Genomic DNA, 27290 nt, shown 5'->3' with positions numbered 1-27290 from the left:
ACTCCCCAATTTTCCAAGAGCATGCAAATCCTAATCTAACCGCAGCATGTGTAAAATATTCAAGCCTTCCCTTGGTACCAATGGATCTGGGAGATAGTGAAAACCATCCATGCTGCATCATTTTCACACCAACTGCCGCTAGAGATTAAAAAGGAAAAGTGTTGGCTAAATAATATTCCTGATGGGAGATTTCCAAAGCTGCCAAGTGCTACTGGTTGACCGACGAGAGCCACTTCTCTACTCTATCAGGGAACATTATGTATGAGTGGCATCTTTTCCCATCTGGTGTACTATCATTGGACCCAAGTGAAATGCCAGTGGCTTGGCTAACAACAGCTATCCATCTTGATGTGTGGAGACCAATGGAGCACAGAGGGTTGATGTAGTACTCTTCCAATTCCTAATACCTAGAGCAGGGCAGCCCAATTCTCTAGACTCTCACTCAGTCATATTGCATGTGAGAATGGATGACAATGGCTTGTCCCCTGCTTCAAACTGCAATGGGGAAAATGACTGCACTTATGGAAAGAAGAACACAATAACCACATTCTGGCTAGGTCAAATACTGAAGATACATTTTTGGACCTAGCATTCTGGTCCATATACTTTCAAGCATTTACTCAGAATTACTTACACAGTTCTTCATTATTATATCATGGAAATTGTAACTAAATGCATTTAATTCTGCTTGGAACAGATCCTCCTCACTGGCTTGGACAATCAGTATCAAGTCATCCCTTTTGTGTGGGGGGGGGGGGTGTGTGGGGGCTGGTTGAGTCACAGAGAGCAAACATTTAATCTGTGTGTCAGCAGACCCTGCAACCAAGTGTAAAGGCTTACAGCTTGTGGTCTCTGATGGCTGGCCTCCTGTCAGCGCTCAATTAAAATGCAGTGAAAGAATCCTGCTGTTGGGACTGATTGGTGGAACTTCCACCTGTGCCCTGCTGCAGCATGAATCAACTGTATCCCGTTTGCCGCCTAAGGCTACGCCCCAAATGACATCATATTCCCTATATAGTGCACTACTTTTGACAAGGACCGGCAGGGAGCCTAGTGATTAGAGTGATGGGCCAGTAACCGAAAGGTTGCTGGCTCGAATCCCTACGCTGACAACATATAAGTCTGTTGTTCTGGCCCTGAACAAGGCAGTTACCTAACCCACTGTTCCCTGGTAGGCTGTCATTGTACATAAAATAAAATAAATTGCTGACTTGCCTAGTTAAATAAAGGTTAAATGAATTTTGACTCTGGTCAAATGTAGGACATTATGCAGGGAACCGGCTGCCAATTGAGGCGGCAGGTAGCCTAGTGGTTTGAGCATTGGACTTGCAACTGAAAGGTTGCAAGATTGAATCCCTGAGCTGACAAGGTAAACATATGTTGTTTGGCCCCCGAACAAGGCAGTTAACCCACTGTTCCTAGGCCGCCATTGAAAATAAGAATAATGTTCTTAACTGACTTGCCTAGTTAAATAAAGGTAAAATAAATGTGGGATGCAAACCTGGTTGCTGCCTGGTCTCCTTTGATCCTTGACTCCAATAAATCCCTTTTCACCAGGGATAATGTGGAGTTTCCATGTTTTGATAATGGATTTCATGGTGAACCTCACCATTGAACATTAAAGGCTGACAACAACAAAAATATTGGTGGTAGTTGAACAGTTGTTTTCAGGAGGACACTATTTCTATCAGCAATGTTTTCTGTTTACAGTTGACATCTTTTCTTTCCTCTAACAACAGAGGTTCTACTAAACCCCAATGTGCTGTCATTATTCAAAACTTTTGAGGAAACCTGTTGTACTTAATATATCTGAGTACGGTTACTTAAATAGGTTTTGTAGTCATTACGCAATCCAATAGTCACTGTGACCCAAGGGGATCAATTTTGAGTAATGCCCCCACTAAGCCATGCCTCCAATATAATTTCCCAGTGTGACTTGCCTTTGAGTGAATTGTACACTTACCACCCATGTCTATTTGTTAGTGACAGATACATGGTTGTTGAATTATTTCATTCTCAGTCCTATGGCCTTCACCAATTGAGTTTGTAGGTGTGAATGTTATCATTATAATTAAACTCTTAATCACAATACATTACATATCTCACAATGCTTTGTTTTGAGGCCTTGCTTTATCCTAACACAGTGGCCTGAAACTCATGGTTTACAGGCCACAACAGGCCTGCAAGTAGGGTTGCATAATTCCAGTAACTTTCCCAAAATTCCCAGATTTTCAGAAAATCATGGTTGAAGGATTTCCAGGAATCTTCCATCCAGGATTCCAGGAAGACATGGGAAATCTACCTGAATTTTGCAACCTTACCTGCAAAAGGGCTCCCGAGTGGCTCAGTGGTCTAAGGCACTGAATCTCAGTGCAAAAGGTGTCACTACAGTCCCTGGTTTGATTCCAGGCTGTATCACATCCAGCTGTGGTTGAGAGTCCCGCAGGGCACAATTGGCCCAGTGTCGTCCAGGTTTGTCTGGGGTAGGCTATCATTGTAAATAAGAATTTGTTCTTAACTTACTTGCCTAGTTAAATAAAGGGTAAAAAAACAACATTATGCTGACATGAAAAGTCATGTGTAATTCCTATTGGAATCCAGACAGATTTAAGATATCCAACAGTTTACATTTTTATTCACCCACAACCTGAATTCATAATAACAGCCAGGGTTAGGAACAGTGTGAGGACACTACTTAAGCCATTTAAACTAGAACAACCAGTTCAGTAACAGGTGCAAAAATCTAATAAAAATATTGGTTTTAGTTTAGAAAAATGTAATTTATGTATCTTTGTGTCACATGATTAATCAATCAATCACTTAATGTACATGCAAAAACATATAAAAACACATTTTTAAAATCTACCTGTAGTAAAGCATGCTGGGAAAAAAGTTAATTTGTGATAAGAACTTTTGTTTAAATAGAGTTGATGTGATTTCTCATTCGTTTTGAGTCAGTACCACATATACATTTTAAGTAATAATGGCTTTCATTGTCTTTGTGTTCAACTAGATGTATTTGAATTAAAAATGTCTTGGGGTTTAAAGTGTAGGATCCACATCCACTGTGCTTAGAGCTACACATCATGCCACAACTACTGTATTTTTTTTATTTTTTTTTAAATGGTTATGTACTGTGATAATGTTACCGATGGTTGCAGTAACATTGAGAACTTTTCCTTTCAATTTTGTAATTCATAATAAGAAGAGAAAACCTTGCAAACCCCCACACGATCAAAGGTCTTCCACATCATCTCCCATAATGTACTGCTTTATTACATAATCTCGACACAAGTTTATGTCCTTTGTTATCACACTGTATCTAATTGAGCTATTATTGGTACTACCCTTTTCCACATGCATGAAAATTCCTCTGGGCTGGAATTTCCCCTCTTTTAAACCAGATGGTTGACTCCTGAAGTGTGTTTAATGAGTGCACCCAGTATAAGAATGTAAATATGAAATCAGAGAGGAGTTCCGTGAGTAAATGGACGAACCATACTGTAACTTGACTTCAAGGCCTTGCTCAGTGTTAGCCTTTATACAGTATAGTCACCTCGACTGGCTATTCTTATCATGGGGCTAAGGTGCTTAGTCTCTTCAGTGACCCTGAAACATGCTATGTATATATAGCATATTGTGCTATTATTCCAGCCTTCTGTCATGTCTCAATGGCTGCATCGCAAATGGCACCTTATTCTCTACATGGTGCACTGATTTCGACCAGGGTCCATAGGGCTGTGGTCAAAAGTAGTGCACTATGTAGTAGGGAATTAGGGTGCCATTTGGATGCAGTCGGGGGCTCTATTGAGGAGGCTCACCTATGAAATGGTCAACCATTGGGTTTATGGTTGACCAAATCCAAGTTGTCGGCTCAATTACAAAGGGATCCTTTATAAGCAGCCTGTGTTATGGAGTGCTGGTTCATGTCCTTTTCCAATTCATCCCCCCCAAAACTGTCCTTAGTTTCAACCTTGTTTGGATTTTTTTTTAAAACATTTTTCAAGGACTACTGTAGATAGAATATGCAGTATCCATTGCATATTCCAGTCCTTGAAAATTTCAGCCTGGCATTTCTTTTTGTCTTGAGTTTAATAATTAACCAACATTGATTGATCGAGATCAAAAGCCTGTCGACCATTTTCACCCTCAAATTATTAAAACACACACGAGTTTCTTTCTTTCACTACAAACTGTTTTTCTCTTTGGGGAAAAAAATCCTATATATTCTACTCTAGAGTCCTTGGTTCTGAAGTCAGATTGACATACATGCTTTCTACACTGCATGCATGAGTAAGTTAAACAAAATAAAGAGAGCGAATAAATTAGTGTGCTTAACTGTAAATACAACTGTGCTAGGCTACTCTGCATGTACTGTACTATGCCTGACTACTGACTAAACGTTCATACTGTACATTTTGGAGCACTAGGATACACGTTTAAAACCTGCAAGCTCACTCACATCCACACTAGCACTCCATGTCATGTTATCCCATCTAAACACATACAGCACTGTAGTTAGATAACTTGCTTCATGGTTCACCAAAGTGCTTCAAGTAAAACAACTATAAACTGGGTCAAGATTTCTGCATTATAACCTGCACGGTTTAGGGGATTAAATATCCCCTGACAGTAACAGTGAAAATCAATGGATGGTTTGGATGTCAAGTCGAATGAATCTCTCCTGTGATGATGTTCAATAATGAGGTCAATACTTTCACTTATAAACATTGCACACATCCTGCTCTAAAAGTCTCTAAGATAGTTCAACCACACATTAAACATGCCTCAGACTGCATAGTTAAAAAATGGTGAGCTCAAGAATAGCTTACTGCTGGAGGCAGATCATCTAAAATGATGTGTTGTACTCTGCTCCCTCTGTAGGTGAGAAATAGGAGTAAAAATGTCTGGAACCCGCCTCTCCCTTCCCAACTGTTGGAAGAATGAGGGATGTGAGCAACCAAAAGACTCTCTCTATCCACAGGGAATTTAATAAAGAAGCTGACTAGTTGTTGCTGCTTACTGGATGGATCAAACCCCTTATATTTATGTTGATTTGATGTCCAATAAAAGAAGGATGGAACTAGAGGACAAAACAGACACAACCTCCCTCAGAGACACATTGTAGTAAATGGAATCTTATCACAGTATATTTATGTTCTCTATCTCCCACCTCTTTCTTTGTGAAAAGTAAAAGTCAAGGTAGACAGACTTATTCATCACTGTTTACAGATACTTTTAACAAACCCCAGGAATCCACTCCTCAAATACGAATTGCCCAGAACCAACAGCTGATTCTTAAAAAATACACTGAAGCAGCTTACACATTTTCCTCAACGGATTAGATAAAAAGGAAGCTGCTTTATATTTGGTGGAAAATGGCATTAAATACCCCCTCCTCCAATTGAAATGTCAGCATGATTCTAGTCTGCCAAAATCACGTTGTGAAAAGAGGTTTCATGAATATATGTGGAACAAAAGACTGATTGCTCATACTAGTGACCACTTCTTCCCTGCTACTGTGGTAGTGCTGCCCGTGGCATTTTATCGAGACACATGGCCATAACTAGGAGGAAGCACTGTCCTACACACTGCCTCATCCTTTCCTTCTACCATGCCCAGGCAGAAGTCTCACTCAGTGAGGAGGCAAACCCATGCCGTGAACAACAAAGGCTGTGGGGTGGTTTTGTTAAATCTCTCAAGCTTTTTAGTAAACATTTTTTATGACTTGCTGAAAATATTTCACTTGGCCAGGAAGTGTAAAGCACTGGCCAGCATCTCAAGTTTTAATGACACCTCCAATGATGTTGCAGTGATGTCTTCAATCCCCCCGCCACCCCCACCCCCTTCTCTGATCAAGCTCCAATGTACTGTACCCTAGGGCTCAGGCAGTGTGAGCTCTGGACTGAGTAAGCCTAGTTAGTGATGCTTACGAACTGAATGCAAATTCACTGAGGAGCATGTATAAAACATCATATTGACAAATCCTATAGTTGCCTATACACATCAAAGTCATATTGTATCACAGTCTACAAGGGAAATCCCATTAAATAAGAACTGTTAAAAATGACAAACAAGAAACGGGATACAAATTAAACACGCCAATAATTCAGCATCATAACAACACAGTAATAATTTAAGAAGATAATTTAAGAGTACACTAAGCGAACATCTGAAGTTTAAAAATGACAGGTTGATAATGAATAACCTCTTTGGATGAAAACACAATCAGACTACTAACTCAACCCAACATTATAAACAACACACAACAATATATAGAGGCACATGCCGGGTCACTGTGCAAATTGTAATGTCAATACTCAGGCACTCTAATGCACAGTACTCATTATTATAGCAGCAAGGCAAGCAATAGCATATATCTCACCCAGAATGTGAAGTGCGATCCTGCTGTTTCTCTCGGTGTCGTGTATCCTACCAGCTAGTGAAGGTTGTCAGGACGCTTACAGTCTTCAGCCAAACTGGTGGAATGCAGCCAGCAGCCAACCGACAGCCTCCAGTCCCTTTTTCACTTGCAGCTTCCCACTGGCAAGTTACAGAGTCACTTATTATAGGATAATCCAGGCATTGTCCTCTCACTCCTATAGCCAAGTCAGTAAACGTTGGTTGCAAGTTGGGGTCCAAAGGTGCCCCTATGATAATGTAAAGTCCACAACACTACACTAGATAATAGTCAAAAACAAACAAAACTTCATTCAAAACTAAGCATATATCTTGAAGGGATTTCAGAAAGAGAAAAAAGTCAAAGGTGCCAGTGTCCCCGATGCCTCCAGGTCATAATGATAAGGTATGGTGGAGCAGTCAGCAGAAGCAGAATAAAATTCACACAAAATATCACTCTTCCCTTTAAGGCAACTCTCCCTTCAATAAAGAGCCTGCACCTGCTACCAAATCAGAGACATCCAATTTGCACCTTTTGCTGTGAGCCACACAGCTAAGCCTCAGCTGCCCCTGCCACAGTCATCACTCACTGTCAAGACCAGCACATCGGTTGAGCCCTAGACTGAGGAGTGCTGCTGCTCTGAGTCGGAAAGCATCTCTTTCTTTTCAACAAGCTCTGCCAGACTGATTCTTGTTGCCACACCTCCTGGCTTTTGATTGGCTGAGCTGAGAACAGAGGAAAGGGAGGAGGAGGTGATAATGCTATGTAGAGGGAAGGAAAGGGAGATGAGAAAAGAGGAGAGCGAGATAGAGGGAGAGTGGGGAGTTGGAAGGCTGAGGTTTGGGGAAGCAGAGGAGAGGATAGAACGAGCTCTGTAAGCCTGAAGGGACAGCGTGGCTAATGAAAGAGAAATGCTTCTCCCAACGCTTTAGTCAAATTTATGTGTTACAAATTTGTTGTGACTCCCGGCAAACTGAATTCATGCTGATGAAGTCCCTAGTTTCTGAAGGGAGATACTGTGCATCTCCCTCTTGAAGCAATAAATCTGAAAAGTCAAATCTTGTCATCCCAAAGCCTACTGTTACTTTGACGGATCAGCGTTTGAAGAGTGCATGCCAATGTGCATGTTGAGTTTTCCAGTTTCCCAGCTCCCAGGCATTCAGTAGTGTGCTAGTGTAATCAGAGAATGAGGTGTTCTGCAGTTCAACAACAGATTAAAAACTACATCATGCCAGCTTTGGGGAGATGGTTTGACAAAATTATTATAAGTCTTGTGTGGGCTGTACAAGGAGACCAATAAAGATGGTGTTGGATCAGTGATGCTTTGAAATTGAACACTTTTCCCAGTAACAAATGAGGGATTAAACCAGAGACGTGTAGTAGGTTTGATGGAAGGAAGTGAACTGTTGACATTGAAATCAAAGGGATATAAAGTGGCTTGCGAAAGTATTCACCCACCTTGGCATTTTTCATATTTTGTTGCCTTACAACCTGGAATTAAAATAGATTTTTTGGGGGGTTTGTATCATTTGATTTACACAACATGCCTACCACTTTTAAGATGCTTAACATTTTAGAAGAAGATTAACATTTTTGCTGTGAAACAAACAAGAAATAAGACCAAAAAAAACACTTTTTTTTTTTAAACTTGAACTATTCACCACCCCCCCAAAGTCAATACTTTGTAGAGCCACCATTTGAAGCAATTACAGCTGCAAGTCTCTTGGGGTATGTCTTTATAAGCTTGGCACACTTAGCTATTTCCATGACATAGACTGAAAAGGTGAATCGAGGCGAAAGCTACAGTGTCTTGCGAAAGTATTCACCCCCTTGGCATTTTTCCTATTTTGTTGCCTTACAACCTGGATTTTTGTGGGGTTTGTATCATTTGATTTACACAACATGCCTATCCATTAGAAGACGCAAAATATTTTTTCTTGTGAAGCAAACATGAAATAAGACAAAAAAACTGAAAACTTGAGCGTGCAAAGCTACTGTATTCACCCCCAAAGTCAATTCTTTGTAGAGCCACATTTACAGCAATTACAGCTGCAAGTCTCTTGAAGAATGTCTCTATAAGCTTGGCACATCTAGCCACTGGTATTTTTGCCCATTCTCAAGGCAAAACTGCTCCAGCTCCTTCAAGTTGGATGGGTTCTGCTGATCTACAGCAATCTTTAAGTCATACCACAGATTCTCAATTAGATTGAGGTCTAGCCTTTGACTAGGCAATTCCAAGACATTTAAATGTTTCCCCTTAAACCACTCGAGTGTTGCTTTAGCAGTATGCTTAGGGTCATTGTCCTGCTGGAAGGTGAACCTCCTTCCCAGTCTCAAATCTCTGGAAGACTGAAACAGGTTTCCCTCAAAAATTTCCCTGTATTTAGCGCCATCCATCATTCCTCCAATTCTGACCAGTTTCCCAGTCCCTGCCGATGAAAAACATCCGCACAGAATGATGCTACCACCACCATGCTTCACTGTGGGGATGATGTTCTGGGGGTGATGAGAGGTGTTGGGCGTGCGCCAGACAGCGAACACTAAACATGTTGTCTTATTTTTTTCTTTAAGTAATGGCTTTTTTTCTGGCCACTTTTCCATAAAGCCCAGTTCTGTGGATTGTATGACTTAAAGTGGTCCAATGGACAGATACTCCAGTCGCCGCTGTGGAGCTTTGCAGCTCCTTCAGGGTTATCTTTGGTCTCTTTGTTGCCTCTCTGATTAATGCCCTCCTTGCCTGGCCTGTGAGTTTTGGTGGGCGGCCCTCTCTTGGCAGGTTTGCTGTGGTGCCATATTCTTTCAATTTAAAAAAAATAGATTTTATGGTACTCCGTGGGATGTTCAAAGTTTCTGATATTTTTTTATAACCCAACCCTGATCTGTACTTCTCCACAACTTTGTCCCTAACCTGTTTGGAGAGCTCCTTGGTGTTCATGGTGTCGCTTTCTTGGTTGTACCCATTGCTTATTGGTGTTTCGGACTCTGGGGCCTTTCAGAACAGGTGTGTATATACTGAGATCATGTGACAGATCACATGACACCTAGATTGCACACAGGTGGACTTATTTAACTAATTATGTGAATTCTTAAGGTAATTGTTTGCACCAGATCTTATTTAGGGGCTTCATAGCAAATTATTTAGGGGCTTCATCACCAATTTGGACTGTTTTGTGTATGTTCATTACATGAAATCCAAATAAAAATACAGTTACATTTCAGGTTGTAATTCAACAAAATAGGAAAAACACCAAGGGGGATGAATACTTTTGCATGGCACTGTACTTGTCTTTTGTATCCACCCACATCTTTTCCATATATTTGTTTAGAACTGTTAAGGATGTTTATGTATTGGACAGCTGGAGCCTTTCCCAAGCATAAACTACACTAGACAAAAATGTAAACGTAATTTGTAAAGTGTTGGTCCCATGTTTCATGAGCTGAACTACAAGATCCCTGAAATGTTCCATACGGACCAAAACGTTTGTGCAAAAATTTGTTTACATCCCTGTTAGTGAGCATTTCTCCTATGCCAAGATAATCCATCCAGAAACTGACTAAACAGTATGATCATTACATAAGTGCCCCTTGTGCTGGGGACAATAAAAGGCCCCTCCAAAATTCCACAGATGTCTCAAGTTTTGAGGGAGCATGCAATTGGCATGTTGACTGCAAGAATGTTCACCAGAGCTGTTGCCAGATAGTTAAATGTTAATTTCTCTACAATAAGCCACCTCCAATGTCATTTTAAAGAATTTGGCAAAACATCCATCCGGCCACAATACCGCAGACCAAGTGTAACGCCAGCCCAGGACCTCCATATCCTGCTTCTTCACCTGCAGGATCATCAGAGACCAGCCACGCGGATAGCTTTGCACAACTGAAAAATTGCTGCACAAACTGTCCGAAATTGTCTCAGGGAAGCTCATCTGTGTGCTCGTCATCCTCACCAGGGTTTTGACCTGAATGCAGTTTGGCGTCGTAACCGACATCAGTGGGCAAATGCTCACCTTCGATGTCCACTGGCACACTGGAGAAGTGTGCTCTTCACGGATGAATCCCGGTTTCAAGTGTACCGGGCAGATGGCGTCGTGTGGACGAGCGGTTTGCTGATGTTAACATTGTGAACAGAGTGCTCCATGGTGGCGGTGGGGTTATGGAATGGCAGGCAAAAGCTACGGAGAATGAACACAATTGAATTTTATCCATGGCAATTTGAATGTAGAGCTACTGTGACGAGATCCTGAGGCCCATTGTCGTGCCATTCATCCGCCACCATCACTTCATGTTTCAGCATGATAATGCACAGCCCAATGTCACAGGGATATGTACACAATTCCTGGAAGCTGAAAATGTCCCAGTTCTTCCATAGCCTTCATACTCACCAGACATGTCACCCATTGAGCATGATTGGGATGCTGTGATTCGATGTGTACAACACCATGTTCCAGTTCCAGCCAATATACAGCAACCTCACATAGTCATTGAAGACAGTGGCGTTTAAGATGAGGGAGAACGATTATTTCTATTACAGCATATCGGATGACTAATTCATATTCCATTCACCCAGTTCAATGTAACAGCTATAGGTTTAGGCTACTAAATGATACTCAAATTGTCCCTATACCCATCACGAGGTTGCTACAACCTAGTCTATTAATGAAAGTTTACAACATAGGTGCACACACTTTGATAGATACATTTAAGGTGACATTCAATACCGCATTGCACACTCTTCCCTGCATCTAGCTGATACAGGTTGTGATTATTAGTCCAACAGTTGCAAACAAGAGTCCAACAGTTGCAAACGATAGTTTCTATTGGACAAATTCAGATATGTTTTTCCCCGTTTTGTTCCGTTTGCTTCCGTTTAAGAAACGTTTTTCAACAGAATCGGCAGAATGAATACACCCCTGATCATGCGAAAACAAGAGTTCACTCTCATAACAGCCATGTTGTATTCCTTCTCTTCCCTTTGCTTTCCCTTGTGGACTTCAATGCACAACAAATCAGCTGTGTTTCAGAAAGTGGAAGTGGAAGTGGATGGCTGCAAACATTCTACTTTTAAACTCGGACAAAAGAGAGATGCTTGTTCTCGGTCCCAAGAAACAAAGAGATCTTCTGTTGAATCTGACAATTAATCTTAATGGTTGTACAGTCGTCTCAAATAAAACTGTGAAGGACCTCGGCGTTACTCTGGACCCTGATCTCTCTTTTGAAGAGCATATCAAGACCATTTCAAGGACAGCTTTTTTCCATCTACGTAACATTGCAAAAATCAGAAACTTTCTGTCCAAAATTGATGCAGAAAAATTAATCCATGCTTTTGTCACTTCTAGGTTAGACTACTGCAATGCTCTACTTTCCGGCTACCCGGATAAAGCACTAAATAAACTTAGTGCTAAATACGGCTGCTATAATCCTGACTAGAACCTGACTAGAACCCCCCCCAAAATTGATCATATTACTCCAGTACTAGCCTCCCTACACTGGCCTCCTGTCAAAGCAAGGGCTGATTTCAAGGTTTTACTGCTAACCTACAAAGCATTACATGGGCTTGCTCCTACCTATCTCTCTGATTTGGTCCTGCCGTACATACCTACACGTACGCTACGGTCACAAGACACAGGCCTCCTAATTGTCCCTAGAATTTTTTTTATTTTTTATTTTTACCCCTTTTTCTTCCCAATTTCGTGGTATCCAATTGTTGTAGTAGCTACTATCTTGTCTCATCGCTACAACTCCCGTATGGGCTCGGGAGAGATGAAGGTTGAAAGTCACGCGTCCTCCGATACACAACCCAACCAGCCACACTGCTTCTTAACACAGCGCACATCCAACCCGGAAGCCAGCTGCACCAATGTGCCAGAGGAAACACCGTGTACCTGGCAACCTTGGTTAGCACGCACTGCGCCCATCCCACAACAGGAGTTGCTGGTGCCCGATGAGACAAGGACATCCCTACCAACCAAGCCTTCCCTAACCTGGACGACGCTTGGCCAATTGTGCGTCGCCCCACGGCCGGTTACGACACAGTCTGGGCGCGAACCCAGAGTCTCTGATGGCACAGCTGGCGCTGCAGTACAGCGCTCTTAACCACTGCGCCACCCGGGAGGCCCTTGTCCCTAGAATTTCTAAGCAAACAGCTGGAGGCAGGGCTTTCTCCCATAGAGCTCCATTTTTATGGAACGGTCTGCCTACCCATGTCAGAGACGCAAACTCTGTCTCAACCTTTATAGTTGAAGTGTACCTATGATGAAAATTACAGACCTCTCTCATCTTTTTAAGTGGGAGAACGTGCACAATTGGTGGCTAACTAAATACTTTTTTGCCCCACTGTACGTACAGTATGTCTCCTCCTTGCATAGCAATATATTTTTTAAACTGTAATGTTGCCCTGAACTGTGCTAGTTTCTAATGTGTGATATTTCACATTAAGGTGTTAAAGTCAAGCCACAGTCATTTCAATTAACATAAATTGAGGTATTTTTTATTTAACTTGTGAATTTACTTGATAAACACAACAATGTAAGGGTGGCTGTAGGGCTATTTCCTCGAATAGATAATGTAACAAACACAACAAGCTTGTGTGAATGCCCACAACTCCTTGGTCTCTCGGACAATGTCATGGCAATAAGACAAAGACAATTAAGGTGTAAATATGTCCACAACATCTCAGAGGGAGTTGGGTAATTTTCTACCCTCATTTGGCTAATTCCCAAGTCACCCCCAAATTAGAAACCTTAATGACAGCCAATAAGACACAGATGGTCAAACTTTAGGAAACACAAGTCTTCTGATCTTTGTGCCTCTTGTGGCATCATTTTACATGCCAACTATACATTACCTTGCCAGATGCTTTTGGCCCAAGGGGGTGATCATGCCTATAACTAGAAGGTCAGGCCTTTGTGGTGCGTTTAAGGGAGTTCTTGCCCACCTCTACACTCTGAGCGTGGGCCGCTTAGAGACTCAGGTAATCTATCCTGGGATGCCATGTGGCAGATGTATCCCACTGCAATTTGTCTTCTGAAGTTGACATGTAAAAAATTCCAAAGGTACAATCTCTTGAGAAGAAGCTGACAAGCTTCCGTTTTGAATGTGGACACTTTAAAGAGCTAGTCGACTCACATTTGGTGATTTGATTTTAGCAGTCTTCTATGGTCCAGGAATTGCTGTAACTATAGGCTTTCATTATTTTTGCTACAGGCTCGGCCTCAATGGGTCGATCCAGTTTAAAAATGTAGTGTGGACTAGAACTTAAAATGGTTGTAGAGTTCACTCAAATGAATTCATCTCGCATGTTATCATTGTGGCATTATTGGTCTCATCATCACCCAATTATAACCATCTTAGTCAAATACTTTATTTGCCTATATTCTCATTTTCCAGTTGCTACTCAAAGTGAGGGTGATTCTTAACCCTCTACTGCACATTGTTGCCCTCAGGCAACAGAACATCTTATTGTCCCTCACCCCCCCCCCATATTATTATTTTTAAATGCCTACACATGACAATATGTGATGACATGTCTGTAAACAATCCAATGAGATCCAGAAGTTGGAATGATGTAACAATTGGGGCAGGGGGCTTTTTTTTCAGGAAACAGAGCGATGTGAGCACATGGTGTGAGCAAAGGGTCAGCTACACTTCATTTTTTTGCATGTTTAAATAGAGAACTTGACAATTAAAAATATGTACTTGTGTAAGAACCTACAAAGAAGAATATTTGATAGGTTTTTAACATATTTCGTTTTGATATATATTTTAAAAAAATAGTTTTATTTTTGTTGCCTCGGGCAATGTTGTGCAGTTGGGCTACCCTTTTGTGTTGCCTCAAGGCCACGTTGTGCAGTTAGGCTACTTTCAGGGCAATGTCATGTTCAGTGAAAAACATGTACAATTATGTTAAATGATGGCCTTTGTCAACGTTTTTGCCAAAATATTCACTGACACTCACAGGAAATGGACACAGGGACATTCTATCGGCTAAAGTAGCCTAATTGAGCAGTTAGAATCATACCCTCTGATACTGAGGACAGTGAGCTTTAAGACAGTGACAGCGAGGAAGAATGGACCCCAGAATCAGGTTTGAGAGGCAGTGAAATATTAGTTTATGCCCAACTTGTATTTTCTTATGAAAATAGTTATTTCTTCTACTATATTCCACTTAGTAGAAGTTCTGAAAATATCAGATTGTCCTTGGTGTTTTAGTATCCTTATGCCACAGTGTTTCCCTGAGGTGTAGGAGGTTATGGTGATATACTTGTATTTGATACATTATCAGAAAGCTTAAAACTTCCAAAAATAGGATGGAATATTATTTTTTATGAAAAACCTAAATGTGTGCAGTAGAGGGATAGGGTCATGGAATGTCAATCACATAAAACTCAAACATATTCTGGTGAATATGTTTGAGGATCTGAAATACCGAATTCAATTCTATCCTTATTTTTAGGCATTTCAAGGATTTTGCTTATTTTATTCCAAAATAGTTCAAGACCCACAGTGAACGTACATATACAGTGCATTTGGAAAGTATTCAGACCCGTTGACTTTTTCCACATTTTGTTACGTTACAGCCTTATTCTAAAATGTATAACATTAAAATTTTCCCCCATCAATCTACACACAATACCCCATAAGGACAAAGCAAAAACAGTTTTTTAGCAATGTTTGCAAATTTACAAAATATAAAAAGCTGAAATATCACATTTAATAAAGTATTCAGACCCTTTACTCAGTACTTTGTTGAAGAACCTTTGGCAGCAATTACATCCTCGAGTCTTCTTAGGTATGATGATACAAGCTTGGCACACCTGTATTTGGGGAGTTTCTCCCATTCTTCTCTGCAGATCCTCTCAAGCTCTGTCAAGTTGGATGGGGAGCATTGCTAAATGGATATTTTCAGGTCTCTCTGGAGATGTTCAATCGGGTTCAAGTCCAGGCTCTGGCTGGGCCACTCAAGGACATTCAGAGACTTGTCCCGAAGCCACTCCTGCGTTTTCTTGGCTGTGTGCTTAGGGTCATGGTCCTGTTGGAAGGTGAACCTTCACCCCAGTCTGAGGTCCCGAGTGCTCTGGAGCAGGTTTTCAGCTAGGATCTCTGTACTTTGCTCCATTCATCTTTACCTCGAGCCTGACTCGTCTCCGAGTCCCTGGCGCTGAAAAACCTCCCCACAGCATGATGCCACCACCACCTTGCTTCACCGTAGGGATGGTGCCATGTTTCCTCCAAATGTGACGCTTGGCATTCAGGCCAAACAATTCAATCTTGGTTTCATCAGACCAGAGAATTTTGTTTCTCATGGTCTGAGACTCTTTAGGTGCCTTTTGGCCACTCTACCACGAAGGCCTGATTGGTGGAGTGCTGCAGAGATGGTTGTCCTTCTGGAAGGTTCTCCCATCTCCACAGAGGAACTCTGAAGCTCTGTCAGATTGACCATCAGGTTCTTGATCACCTCCCTGACCAAGGTCCTTCTCCCCCGATTGCTCAGTTTGGCCGGGCGGCCAGATCTAGGAAGAGTCTTGGTGGTTCCAAAGTTCTTCCATTGAAGAATGAGGCAACTGTGGTCTTGGGGACCTTCAATGCTACAGAATATTTTGGTACCCTTCCACAGATCTGTGTTTCAACACAATACTCAATACCTTAGACCTCATGGCTTGGTTTCTGCTCTGACATGTACTGTCAATTGTGTGACCTTATAAAGAACAGGTGTGTGCCTTTCCAAATCATGTCCAATCAATTGAATTTACCACATGTGGACTCCAATCAAGTTGTAGAAACATCTCAAAGATGATCAATGGAAACGACATGCAGCTGAGCTCAATTTCGAGTCTCATATCAAAGGGTCTGAATACTTGTGTAAAGAAGTAGATTACTTTCTGAAGGCACTGTATGTATTATCCCAAGATGGCATAGCAGTTCAGACGTCTTTTGTCCTCGTCTTGTCGTGTCCTGTATATATATATATTTACAACTTTTTTCATACATTTTTTTTTAATTTTCCATAAACTCATCTTCAAAACACTCTCCTGCAACCCGCGTCACCAAATGATATTTATAAAAAAGTATTATTTACCTCAAATCTGTAATCCTCCAAGAAGCTAGCCAGAAACTCCAAGAAGCGAGCCAGAAACTAGCCAGAAGCTAGCCAGAAACTAGCCAGAAGCTAGCCAGGAGCTAGCCAGGAGCTAGCCAGAAGCTAGCCAGGAGCTAGCCAGAAGCTAATCCAGATGCTAATCAGAAGCTAGGTCAGAAACTAGCCAGAAACTAGCCTGAAGCTAGCCAGGAGCTAGCCATGAGCTAGCCAGAAGCTAATCCAGAAGCTAATCAGAAGCTAGTTAAAGCGATTCCGGAGCAAACATCAGTTGTTCCGGAGCTAGCCAGCTGAGGAGTTCCATCAATCACTCCTGGGCTGCGGTCACCTATCCGGTACCGTTTTGCTGCCTACGCGGAGCCCCACCGGGCCTTCACGGCTGGACTGCCGACGTTATCTACCCGAAGGAGTTATCCGGCTGGCTCCTCCGTCGCGACGTTGCCTGGGCGCCCATCTGCGGCCTGCTAGCAATTAGCTGTCTTACCGGCTGCTATCTGAATAGACAATCGGACAATTTATTCATTTTTTTTATTTTTATTGTTATTGTTTTTTTGTTTTTTCTTCTTGGGCCTCTAGCTACATCTATTGTTTTTATTTTTGTTGTTGTGTGATTTGGATTAATCCCCTATACCACACGGAACCGCACTAATCTACTGACGGAACGCAAGAGGTGGCTAATAACAGACGTCCATCCTATGCTAGCTTGCTACTGATGGCCTGGCAAGCTGTCTAAATCGCCATGACCCCCAACCAATCTCTCCACTCTCCGGACCCTTTTGATCACTCGACTAAGCATGCCTCTCCTTAATGTCAATATGCCTTGTCCATTGCTGTTCTGGTTAGTGTTTATTGGCTTATTTCACTGTAGAGCATGTAGTCCTGGTCACCATACCTTATCCAACCTATTAGTTCCACCACCCACACATGCAATGACATCTCCTGGTGCCAATGATGTTTCTAGAGGCAATATCTCTCTCTTCATCACTCAATACCTAGGTTTACCTCCACTGTATTCACATCCTACCATACCTTTGTCTGTACATTAAACCTTGATGCTATTTTATCGCCCCCAGAAACCTCCTTTTACTCTCTGTTCCAGACGTTCTAGACAACCAATTCTCATTGCTTTTAGCCGCACCCTTATTCTACTCCTCCTCTATTCCTCTGAGATGTAGAGGTGAATCCAGGCCCTACAGTGCCTAGCTCCACTCCTATTCCCCAGCCGCTCTCTTTTGACGACTTCTGTAACCGTAATAGCCTTGGTTTCATGCATGTTAACATTAGAAGCCTCCTCCCTAAGTTTGTTCTATTCACTGTTCTAGCTGTATCTGAATCCTGGCTTAGGAAGACTACCAAAAATTCTGTCATTTTAATTCCAAACTACAACCTTTTCAGACAAGATAGAACTGCCAAAGGGGGCGGTGTTGCAATCTACTGCAAAGATAGCCTGCAGAGTTCTGTCCTACTATCCCGGTCTGTACCCAAACAATTTGAACTTCTACTTTTAAAAATCCACCTCTCTAAAAACAAGTCTCTCACCGTTGCAGTCTGCTATAGACCACCCTCTCCCCCAGCTGTGCTCTGGACTCCATATGTGAACTGATTGCCCCCCATCTATCTTCAGAGCTCGTGCTGCTAGGCGACCTAAACTGGAACATGCTTAACACCCCAGCCATCCTACAATCTAAACTTGATGCCCTCAATCTCATACAAATTATCAATGAACCTACCAGGTTCCTCCCCAAAGCCTTAAACACGGGCACCCTCATAGATATCATCCTAACCAACTTGCCCTCTAAATACACATTACTGCTGTCTTCAACCAAGATCTCAGCGATCACTGCCTCATTGCCTGCATCCGTAATGGGTCAGCGGTCAAACGACCTCCACTCATCACTGTCAAACGCTCCCTGAAACACTTCTGCGAGCAGGCCTTTCTAATCGACCTGGCTGGGGTATCCTGGAAGGATATTGATCTCATCCCGTCAGTAGAGGATGCCTGGATATTTAAAAAAAATACCTTCCTAACCATGTTAAATAAACATGCCCCATTCAAGAAATTTCGAACCAGGAACAGATATAGCCCTTGGTTCTCCCCAGACCTGACTGCCCTTAACCAACACAAAAACATCCTATGGGTTCTGCATTAGCATCGAACAGCCCCCGTGATATGCAGCTGTTCGGTGAAGCTAGAAACCATTATGCACAGGCAGTTAGAAAAGCCAAGGCTAGCTTTTTCAAGCAGAAATTTGCTTCCTGCAACACTTACTCAAAAAAGTTCTGGGACACTGTAAAGTCCAAGGAGAATAAGAACACCTCCTCCCAGCTGCCCACTGCACTGAAGATAGGAAACACTGTCACCACTGATAAATCCACCATAATTGAGAATTTCAATAAGCATTTATCTATGGCTGGCCATGCTTTCCACTTGGCTACTCCTACCCCGGTCAACAGCACTGCACCCCCCACAGCATCTCGCCCAAGCCTTCCCCATTTCTCCTTCTCCCAAATTTGTTCAGCTGATGTTCTGAAAGAGCTGCAAAATCTGGACCCCTACAAATCAGCCGGGCTAGACAATCTGGACCCTTTCTTTCTAAAATGATCTGCCGAAATTGTTGCCACCCCTATTACTAGCTTTGTTCAACCTCTCTTTCGTGTCGTCTGAGATACCCAAAGATTGGAAAGCAGCTGCGGTCATCCCCCTCTTCAAAGGGGGGGACACTCTTGACCCAAACTGCTACAGACCTATATCTATCCTACCATGCCTTTCTAAGGTCTTCGAAAGCCAAGTCAACAAACAGATTACCGACCATTTCGAATCTCACCATACCTTCTCTGCTATGCAATCTGGTTTCAGAGCTGGTCATGGGTGCACCTCAGCCACGCTCAAGGTCCTAAACAATATCTTAACCGCCATTGATAAGAAACATTACTGTGCAGCCGTGTTCATTGATCTGGCCAAGGCTTTCGACTCTGTCAATCACCACATCCTCATCGGCAGACTCGACAGCCTTGGTTTCTCAAATGATTGCCTCGCCTGGTTCACCAACTACTTCTCTGATAGAGTTCAGTGTGTCAAATCGGAGGGTCTGCTGTCCGGACCTCTGGCAGTCTCTATGGGGGTGCCACAGGGTTCAATTCTTGGACCGACTCTCTTCTCTGTATACATCAATGAGGTTGCTCTTGCTGCTGGTGAGTCTCTGATCCACCTCTACGCAGACGACACCATTCTGTATACTGGGCCATTCTGGCCCTTCTTTGGACACTGTGTTAACAACCCTCCAGGCAAGCTTCAATGCCATACAACTCTCCTTCCGTGGCCTCCAATTGCTCTTAAATACAAGTCAAACTAAATGCATGCTCTTCAACCGATCGCTACCCGCACCTGCCCACCTGTCCAACATCACTACTCTGGACGGCTCTGACTTAGAATACGTGGACAACTACAAATACTTAGGTGTCTGGTTAGACTGTAAACTCTCCTTCCAGACCCATATCAAATATCTCCAATCCAAAGTTAAATCTAGAATTGGCTTCCTATTTCGCAACAAAGCATCCTTCACTCATGCTGCCAAACATACCCTTGTAAACCTGACCATCCTACCAATCCTCGACTTTGGCGATGTCATTTACAAAATAGCCTCCAATACCCTACTCAACAAATTGGATGCAGTCTATCACAGTGCAATCCGTTTTGTCACCAAAGCCCTATATACTACCCACCATTGCGACCTGTACGCTCTCGTTGGCTGGCCCTCACTTCATATTCGTCGCCAAACCCACTGGCTCCATGTCATCTACAAGACCCTGCTAGGTAAAGTCCCCCCTTATCTCAGCTCGCTGGTCACCATAGCATCTCCCACCTGTAGCACACGCTCCAGCAGGTATATCTCTCTAGTCACCCCCAAAACCAATTCTTTCTTTGGCCGCCTCTCCTTCCAGTTCTCTGCTGCCAATGACTGGAACGAACTACAAAAAGCACTGAAACTGGAAACACTTATCTCCCTCACTAGCTTTAAGCACCAACTGTCAGAGCAGCTGTACTGCACCTGTACATAGCCCACCTATATTTTAGCTCAAACAACTACCTCTTTCCCTACTGTATTTAATTAATTTATTTATTTTGCTCCTTTGCACCCCATTATTTTTATTTCTACTTTGCACATTCATCCATTGCAAATCTACCATTCCAGTGTTTTACTTGCTATATTATATTTACTTTGCCACCATGGCCTTTTTTTGCCTTTACCTCCCTTATCTCACCTCATTTGCTCACATCGTATATAGACTTGTTTATACTGTATTATTGACTGTATGTTTGTTTTACTCCATGTGTAACTCTGTGTCGTTGTATGTGTCGAACTGCTTTGCTTTATCTTGGCCAGGTCGCAATTGTAAATGAGAACTTGTTCTCAACATGCCTACCTGGTTAAATAAAGGTGAAATAAATAAATGTAGTTTTTCTGCAGGGCACACATTTTACATGACCAGTATGTGAAGAAGTTGAGGTGTAGATGTGGGTTTGATAGCAAATGAAGCACACCCAATGTTTTTGGCATTCAAAATTAACCATGTAAACAACTGTTTGCTTTCTATGAAAACAGAGTAGTCTACAGTATAGGTGGGGGTTTGAGCATAAAATCAAATTCGCTCATTATAGCAAGCACACAAATGAGTAATTCCTAGATTGGAAAAAAAAGTATTTTTGTCTCCCAGATGTACTTTTACTGATGAACCATTTCAATAACTAAATCTCTCATAATTACCGGCTACATGACACGCCAGAGTGTTATTGAAGAAAATAAAACCTGATGCTGGTGTTGCTCATCTCAGGGGTGTTTCAATATGAGGACAACAATAATCCACAAACTGTCTGTGTCCCAAATGGCACCCTTTTCCCTTTATAGTACTCTGTTTGACAAGGGCCCATAGGGCTCTAGTCAAAAGTGGTGAACTATATAGGAAATAGGGTGCCATTTGGGAAGTATAGTAGACACCGTAGACTGCCAAGGAGACATGTGCTGCTGAAAGATCACCCAAAAATAAGGGATATCATAGAACCAGAGATTGCAATTGTAATGGTGCTGGTGCTGTCTTGCTCTGTCCCACCCTGAGCGCTCAATTATGGTGCAGGTCACAGTTGGAAATAAAATGTAATCACAGAACCGCTATACAGTTTGCTAAAGCCTTGTTTGAATGCTGGAAGGAGCTCAAGATTACACAGGGAGATCATTCTTAGAACCAGACTTTGTGTCCTCCCTCCCTCTCTGCACCTGCCACTTGCCACTCAGATGTTCTCTTTCTTTCTGCTCCCATGGTTATCAGACTAGAGGCTGTGCAAAACCCCATGCAAACTTTATTCTTTATGAATATTGATGACTCCACTCTCTTGCAAGTTTCTTGCAACCACCGCATTAATATATGCATGGGGTCTGTGATAGTTTGAGTTATGCAGTGTTTATTCCATCCAGTCCTCCTGATATTCATTGATTGTTTACTTTTCATGTTTCAATGATAGCAAGGTAGGATAATCCATAATTTACTATTTTCAATTTAGGTGACCTCGCATATCGGAGTTACCTCTGGGTTTATTGACAAGGCAGATGCTGTAATAAAACATAGGGCTGATGTTTTCAGATGAATACGAACAGTTTGTTTGGACCATTGCAAATCCTCACAATATGTGGAGGCAGATGGTGACTGTCTGATCTCTTTTGTGGATTTTCATATGATGCGTTTAACTTTTAGGATATGCAGATTTGTCTCTCATATGTTTTTAGACAAATACTGCTGAAGCCTAAGCATACACGTGTATGCCTACTTATTCAAAGTGTAATATTTTTTCATGAATAAATATATTTACACTGTAGTCAACAAATACAAATACAAAAGACGACTAAATAAATACATGCTGTAACTGAAGCCTATAATAAACCCCTATGAACGTTTTGGCGCGCAATTAACATGATCCCATATTGCACTAGTCTAGTGGGCTCACTGACAGTTAAGCAGAATTACCAATGGCTTGACGTGGACAATTCCAATATTGGGGTCAGTAGTGCTGCGCTTATTTTCCTTCCCCGCAATCACACTCCTAAACTGCATTGAAATGATCACAAATAATATTTAATCATCTGACAGAGCATATGGGGATTTATGCGAAATGAGAGGCGTTTATTTTCTGCAGGCAACAATCCGGAAATGTGTGCTTTGCAAGCGCATCCCCCTTGCTCTTCTTCCTCCTGCATGCAGCCGTATTGAAGTGAAGCTGGTTTGAACAGAGACGAGAGGGAGATACGAAGCAGCGGTGATTTCAAGCATTAGGATGGGTCTGAGATTGCTTTTCTCGCTCGCATGGATTCTTGCCTTCAAAGCTGCTAATATTCAAGGTTTGAATACCGACGAGGACCATTCCCAAGATTTGGAATGCAAAATGAAAAGCGTCACCGTGTCTGCGCTGCCGTTTTTGAGAGAAAACGACCTGAGCATCATGCATAGTCCGTCGGCCTCCGAGCCCAAGCTTCTGTTCTCCGTCAGAAATGATTTTCCGGGGGAAATAGTCGTCGTGGACGATCTAGAAAACACCGAGCTACCCTTTTTCGTCCTAGGTGAGTTCGGATAATACATTCTCAACGTTCAGAATCCTCACTTGCAATGCCCATGCTTCATAACTGTTTATTATTGTTATTAGGAGACTGCTTCCGCCATGTCCATTATTACACGTGAGATTAGTTCATGCAATATAATACCCACTAGGCCTAACTAAAATGCCTCATAATTTCACAGTGTACAGTTAGTAAGCTACATGTCGAGGTAAACATGACGACAATAAGCCTATTTCAAATGCGAATCAGCACTGTAGACCTATGCATAGCAAACATAAACGAGCATAATAACTAGTAATACAAAAATTTAATTGACATTTTACAACAACTTTGCTAGTTTCAGGTTTGTTATGTGCTATCAATTACTAGCATTGATAGCTGAAAGTGCAGGCCGCGAACCTATTGATGATGGAATAGCCACTCACTCAAGTAAAGGAATGTATGTACAAAATATTCAAGCTATTTGCAGATCCTATGACCTCATTGAGAGTAATAGATATATGTGTTTAGTTGATGGGAGTGTTAACAGGTGTAGAGCTATATCACTACAACCTGTGATGTTTACAATTCATAGATTAGCCTCGATTGTAGACTCAACTCTTTAGAATAGCCTTGATATTGAAACCCACTCCAACAATAATATAAACAACAATACATTTAAGTAATGTTCATTTTCACATGTTCACAAAGTAAGTCAATGGTTTTGAAATATACCTAAATCCACTATTATAAAAGGTTCTTTCATTCTCATGGGGAAGGGGAAATAACAGGGAGAGTGGTGTTCTGTTTATAACTCTGGCCGCTGTCCATGGTGCTGATTTGACAGAAAGGACTCTTTGAATGGGATTGTCTATTCACATGGCAGACCAATCTGTGCAGCGAGGAAGTGTGATGTGGGACTAAGTATGCATCACAAATGGCACCCTATTCCCTGTATAGTGTATTACTTTTATGGGCCCTGGTCAAAAATAGTACACTAAATAGGGAATAGGGTGTCATTTGGGATGTAGCCTAGCTGTAGTAAAGTTGTGACAGGTATTTTTGGCCTATCAGGTTCCCATTGCAGTATCATCCTGGTGACAGAGGTGTCATGCCTGCACTAACTTGAGTCGTCTTGGCAAACATTTGGAGTTCAGCAATATAGTGTTATCACAGGCCAGTCTGATATCATTCTAATAGTGATATCCAGGGATTGATTTAGTGTCTGTTTACCGCTAGATTGCATAGCATTCCAAAATTAGCTCTGCATTGGTCCTACTCTCGTTTCAGAGTAGGACCAATGTAGGACTTGTATTGTTACAGGCCAATATGATATCATTCTAATAGTTACATTCAGCCATTGTTTTGGTATACTGTATGCTTACAGCTAGCAGGAGTAGCATGATTTGTCACACTACTGTATTAGTGCTTCTTCTGGGATTACAGTAGCTGCTCACTTGTATTCAATTGCTTTTCTATTACTTTTCTATAACATAAGACCTTTCATGCCCATGTGGATTTGAATTTAATAAACTTTATTAATCCAACAAGGGGAAATTGGATTTGTCTCCAGCAAAACACATACAAATGTTATTGTATTTGAGCAACAAATCAAATCAAATTTTATTTGTCACATACACATGGTTAGCAGATGTTAATGCGAGTGTAGCGAAATGCTTGTGCTTCTAGTTCCGACAATGCAGTAATAACCAACAAGTAAGCTAACTAACAATTCCAAAACTACTGTCTTATACACACAAGTGTAAGGGGATAAAGAATATGTACATAAAGATATATGAATGAGTGATGGTACAGAGCAGCATAGGCAAGATACAGTAGATGGTATCGAGTACAGTATATACATATGAGATTAGTATGTAAACAAAGTGGCATAGTTAAAGTGGCTAGTGATACATGTATTACATAAAGATGCAGTAGATGATAGAGTACAGTATATACGTATACATATGAAATGAATAATGTAGGGTATGTAAACATTATGTTAGGTAGGATTGTTTAAAGTGGCTAGTGATATATTTTACATCATTCCCCATCAATTCCCATTATTAAAGTGCCTAGAGTTGAGTCAGTGTGTTGGCAGCAGCCACTCAATGTTAGTGGTTGCTGTTTAGCAGTCTGATGGCCTTGAGATAGAAGCTGTTTTTCAGTCTCTCGGTCCCAGCTTTGATGCACCTGTACTGACCTCGCCTTCTGGATGGTAGCGGGGTGAACAGGCAGTGGCTCGGGTGGTTGTTGCCTTGATGATCTTTATGGCCTTCCTGTAACATCGGGTGGTGTAGGTGTCCTGGAGGGCAGGTAGTTTGCCCCCGCTAATGCATTGTGCAGACCTCACTACCCTCTGGAGAGCCTTACGGTTGTGGGCGGAGCACGACAGGATGCTCTCGATTGTGCATCTGTAGAAGTTTGTGAGTGCTTTTGGTGACAAGCCGAATTTCTTCAGCCTCCTGAGGTTGAAGAGGCGCTGCTGCGCCTTCTTCACGATGCTGTCTGTGTGGGTGGACCAATTCAGTTTGTCTGTGATGTGTATGCAGAGGAACTTAAAACGTACTACCCTCTCCACTACTGTTCCATCGATGTGGATAGGGGGGTGTTCCCTCTGCTGTTACCTGAAGTCCACAATCATCTCCTTAGTTTTGTTGACGTTGAGTGTGAGGTTATTTTCCTGACACCACACTCCGAGGGCCCTCACCTCCTCCCTGTAGGCCGTCTCGTCGTTGTTGGTAATCAAGCCTACCACTGTTGTGTCGTCCGCAAACTTGATGATTGAGTTGGAGGCGTGCGTGGCCACGCAGTCGTGGGTGAACAGGGAGTACAGAAGAGGGCTCAGAACGCACCCTTGTGGGGCCCCAGTGTTGAGGATCAGCAGGGTGGAGATGTTGTTGCCTACCCTCACCACTTGGGGGCGGCCCGTCAGGAAGTCCAGCACCCAGTTGCACAGGGCGGGGTCGAGACCCAGGGTCTCGAGCTTGATGACGAGCTTGGAGGGAACTATGGTGTTATATGCCGAGCTGTAGTCGATGAACAGCATTCTCACATAGGTATTCCTCTTGTCCAGATGGGTTAGGGCAGTGTGCAGTGTGGTTGAGATTGCATCGTCTGTCGACCTATTTGGGCGGTAAGCAAATTGGAGTGGGTCTTGGGTGTCAGGTAGGGTGGAGGTGATATGGTCCTTGACTAGTCTCTCAAAGCACTTCATGATGACGGAAGTGAGTGCTCTGGGGATTGCGCTGTCCAATGGAACAGAGTAAATAGGCATTTCAACATCATAGATTTAGCCGGTGGTAACTTGTGGACGAGACACCGTCTGGAATGCAGTTTCAACCAATCAACATTCAAGATTAGACCCACCCGTTGTATAAATATCTCTAACGGTTGCCCCATCATTATGTACATGATGTCAGAATGCACTCACTGTTCCAAAATGGGATTGTTACACAACAGATAGCCCACGCTGTCCTCAACGAAGACACACGCTGCCAGCTATTTATCTATAGGCTATATTTCAACTTGTCCATTTTAAATCATTTTGAATGAAGGTGTGTTCACATGGAAGTAGCCCTTTCACTGTTACGGACGACTTATGTTTGAGGCTTAGCTGAACCGGACAAACTTCTCTCTTCGATGAGAGCCCAAGCACCTCCTCAGTGTTTCCCCAGATCAAGTATGGAGACGTTTGCGCAGTCTAGCACAAACTTTTTCCCCTTGCACATTTTCTGACTGGTGCTCGCATTGCCTTCATTGTTGTTTTCCTTACAAATAATAACTTTGAACGTGAATTGTTGTTTTCCTTACAAATAATAACTTTATACAGTCAAATGTGAGGCTTGTAATGTGAGGCTTGTAGGCATCCTAGAGCAAAACAGAGAACACCATCATCATGTTCGTGAGAGTCACATCTTTCAATAATATGTTGTAGGTGAAACCGTTGTTTTCATGAGAAGACCGATTTTTAGGATGTCTCGTGGTCTGACAAACACCACTCTAGCTCTGCCACCTTTAACCATAGATGCAGAAGGGCGATATCGGAGGATACGATGGATTGAGACGCAGCCCATGCACAAAAAGACGTCTCTTGCTTAAAGGAACAGATTTGGATGGGGATTTTTTTATTGTTTTAATTCGAATTCCATGGGGTCGGAAGGGGTCATTAACCAATCACAGTCCTCCTCTTAGGACATTCGGCAATTCACCA

General features: G+C 42.3%; 2 protein-coding genes across 6 annotated transcripts in view; one reads left to right on the top strand and one right to left on the bottom strand.

Annotated features, from left to right (window-relative positions):
* The window catches only part of LOC135514213 (BMP/retinoic acid-inducible neural-specific protein 3-like), a 118492-nt gene extending 111476 nt beyond the window's left edge, over positions 1-7016 (bottom strand). The window contains exon 1 of the mRNA XM_064937529.1: positions 6386-7016. The gene's annotated coding sequence lies outside the window, so the exon portion shown is untranslated. The remainder of the gene's footprint in view (positions 1-6385) is intronic.
* A 15679-nt stretch (positions 7017-22695) lies between these two features.
* LOC135514189 (astrotactin-1-like) overlaps positions 22696-27290 on the top strand; it is a 278864-nt gene continuing 274269 nt past the window's right edge. For all 5 annotated transcript variants that reach the window (XM_064937505.1, XM_064937488.1, XM_064937496.1 and 2 more), the window contains exon 1: positions 22696-23101. In XM_064937505.1, coding sequence (XP_064793577.1) covers positions 22819-23101 — 283 coding nt within the window. In that variant the 5' untranslated portion in view covers positions 22696-22818. The remainder of the gene's footprint in view (positions 23102-27290) is intronic.

This window comes from Oncorhynchus masou, chromosome 3 (assembly GCF_036934945.1).
Source record: "Oncorhynchus masou masou isolate Uvic2021 chromosome 3, UVic_Omas_1.1, whole genome shotgun sequence".
Lineage (NCBI taxonomy): Eukaryota > Metazoa > Chordata > Actinopteri > Salmoniformes > Salmonidae > Oncorhynchus > Oncorhynchus masou.
The sequence above is the reverse complement of the archived record's forward strand: the minus strand, read 5'-3'. Positions and strand labels throughout refer to the sequence as shown.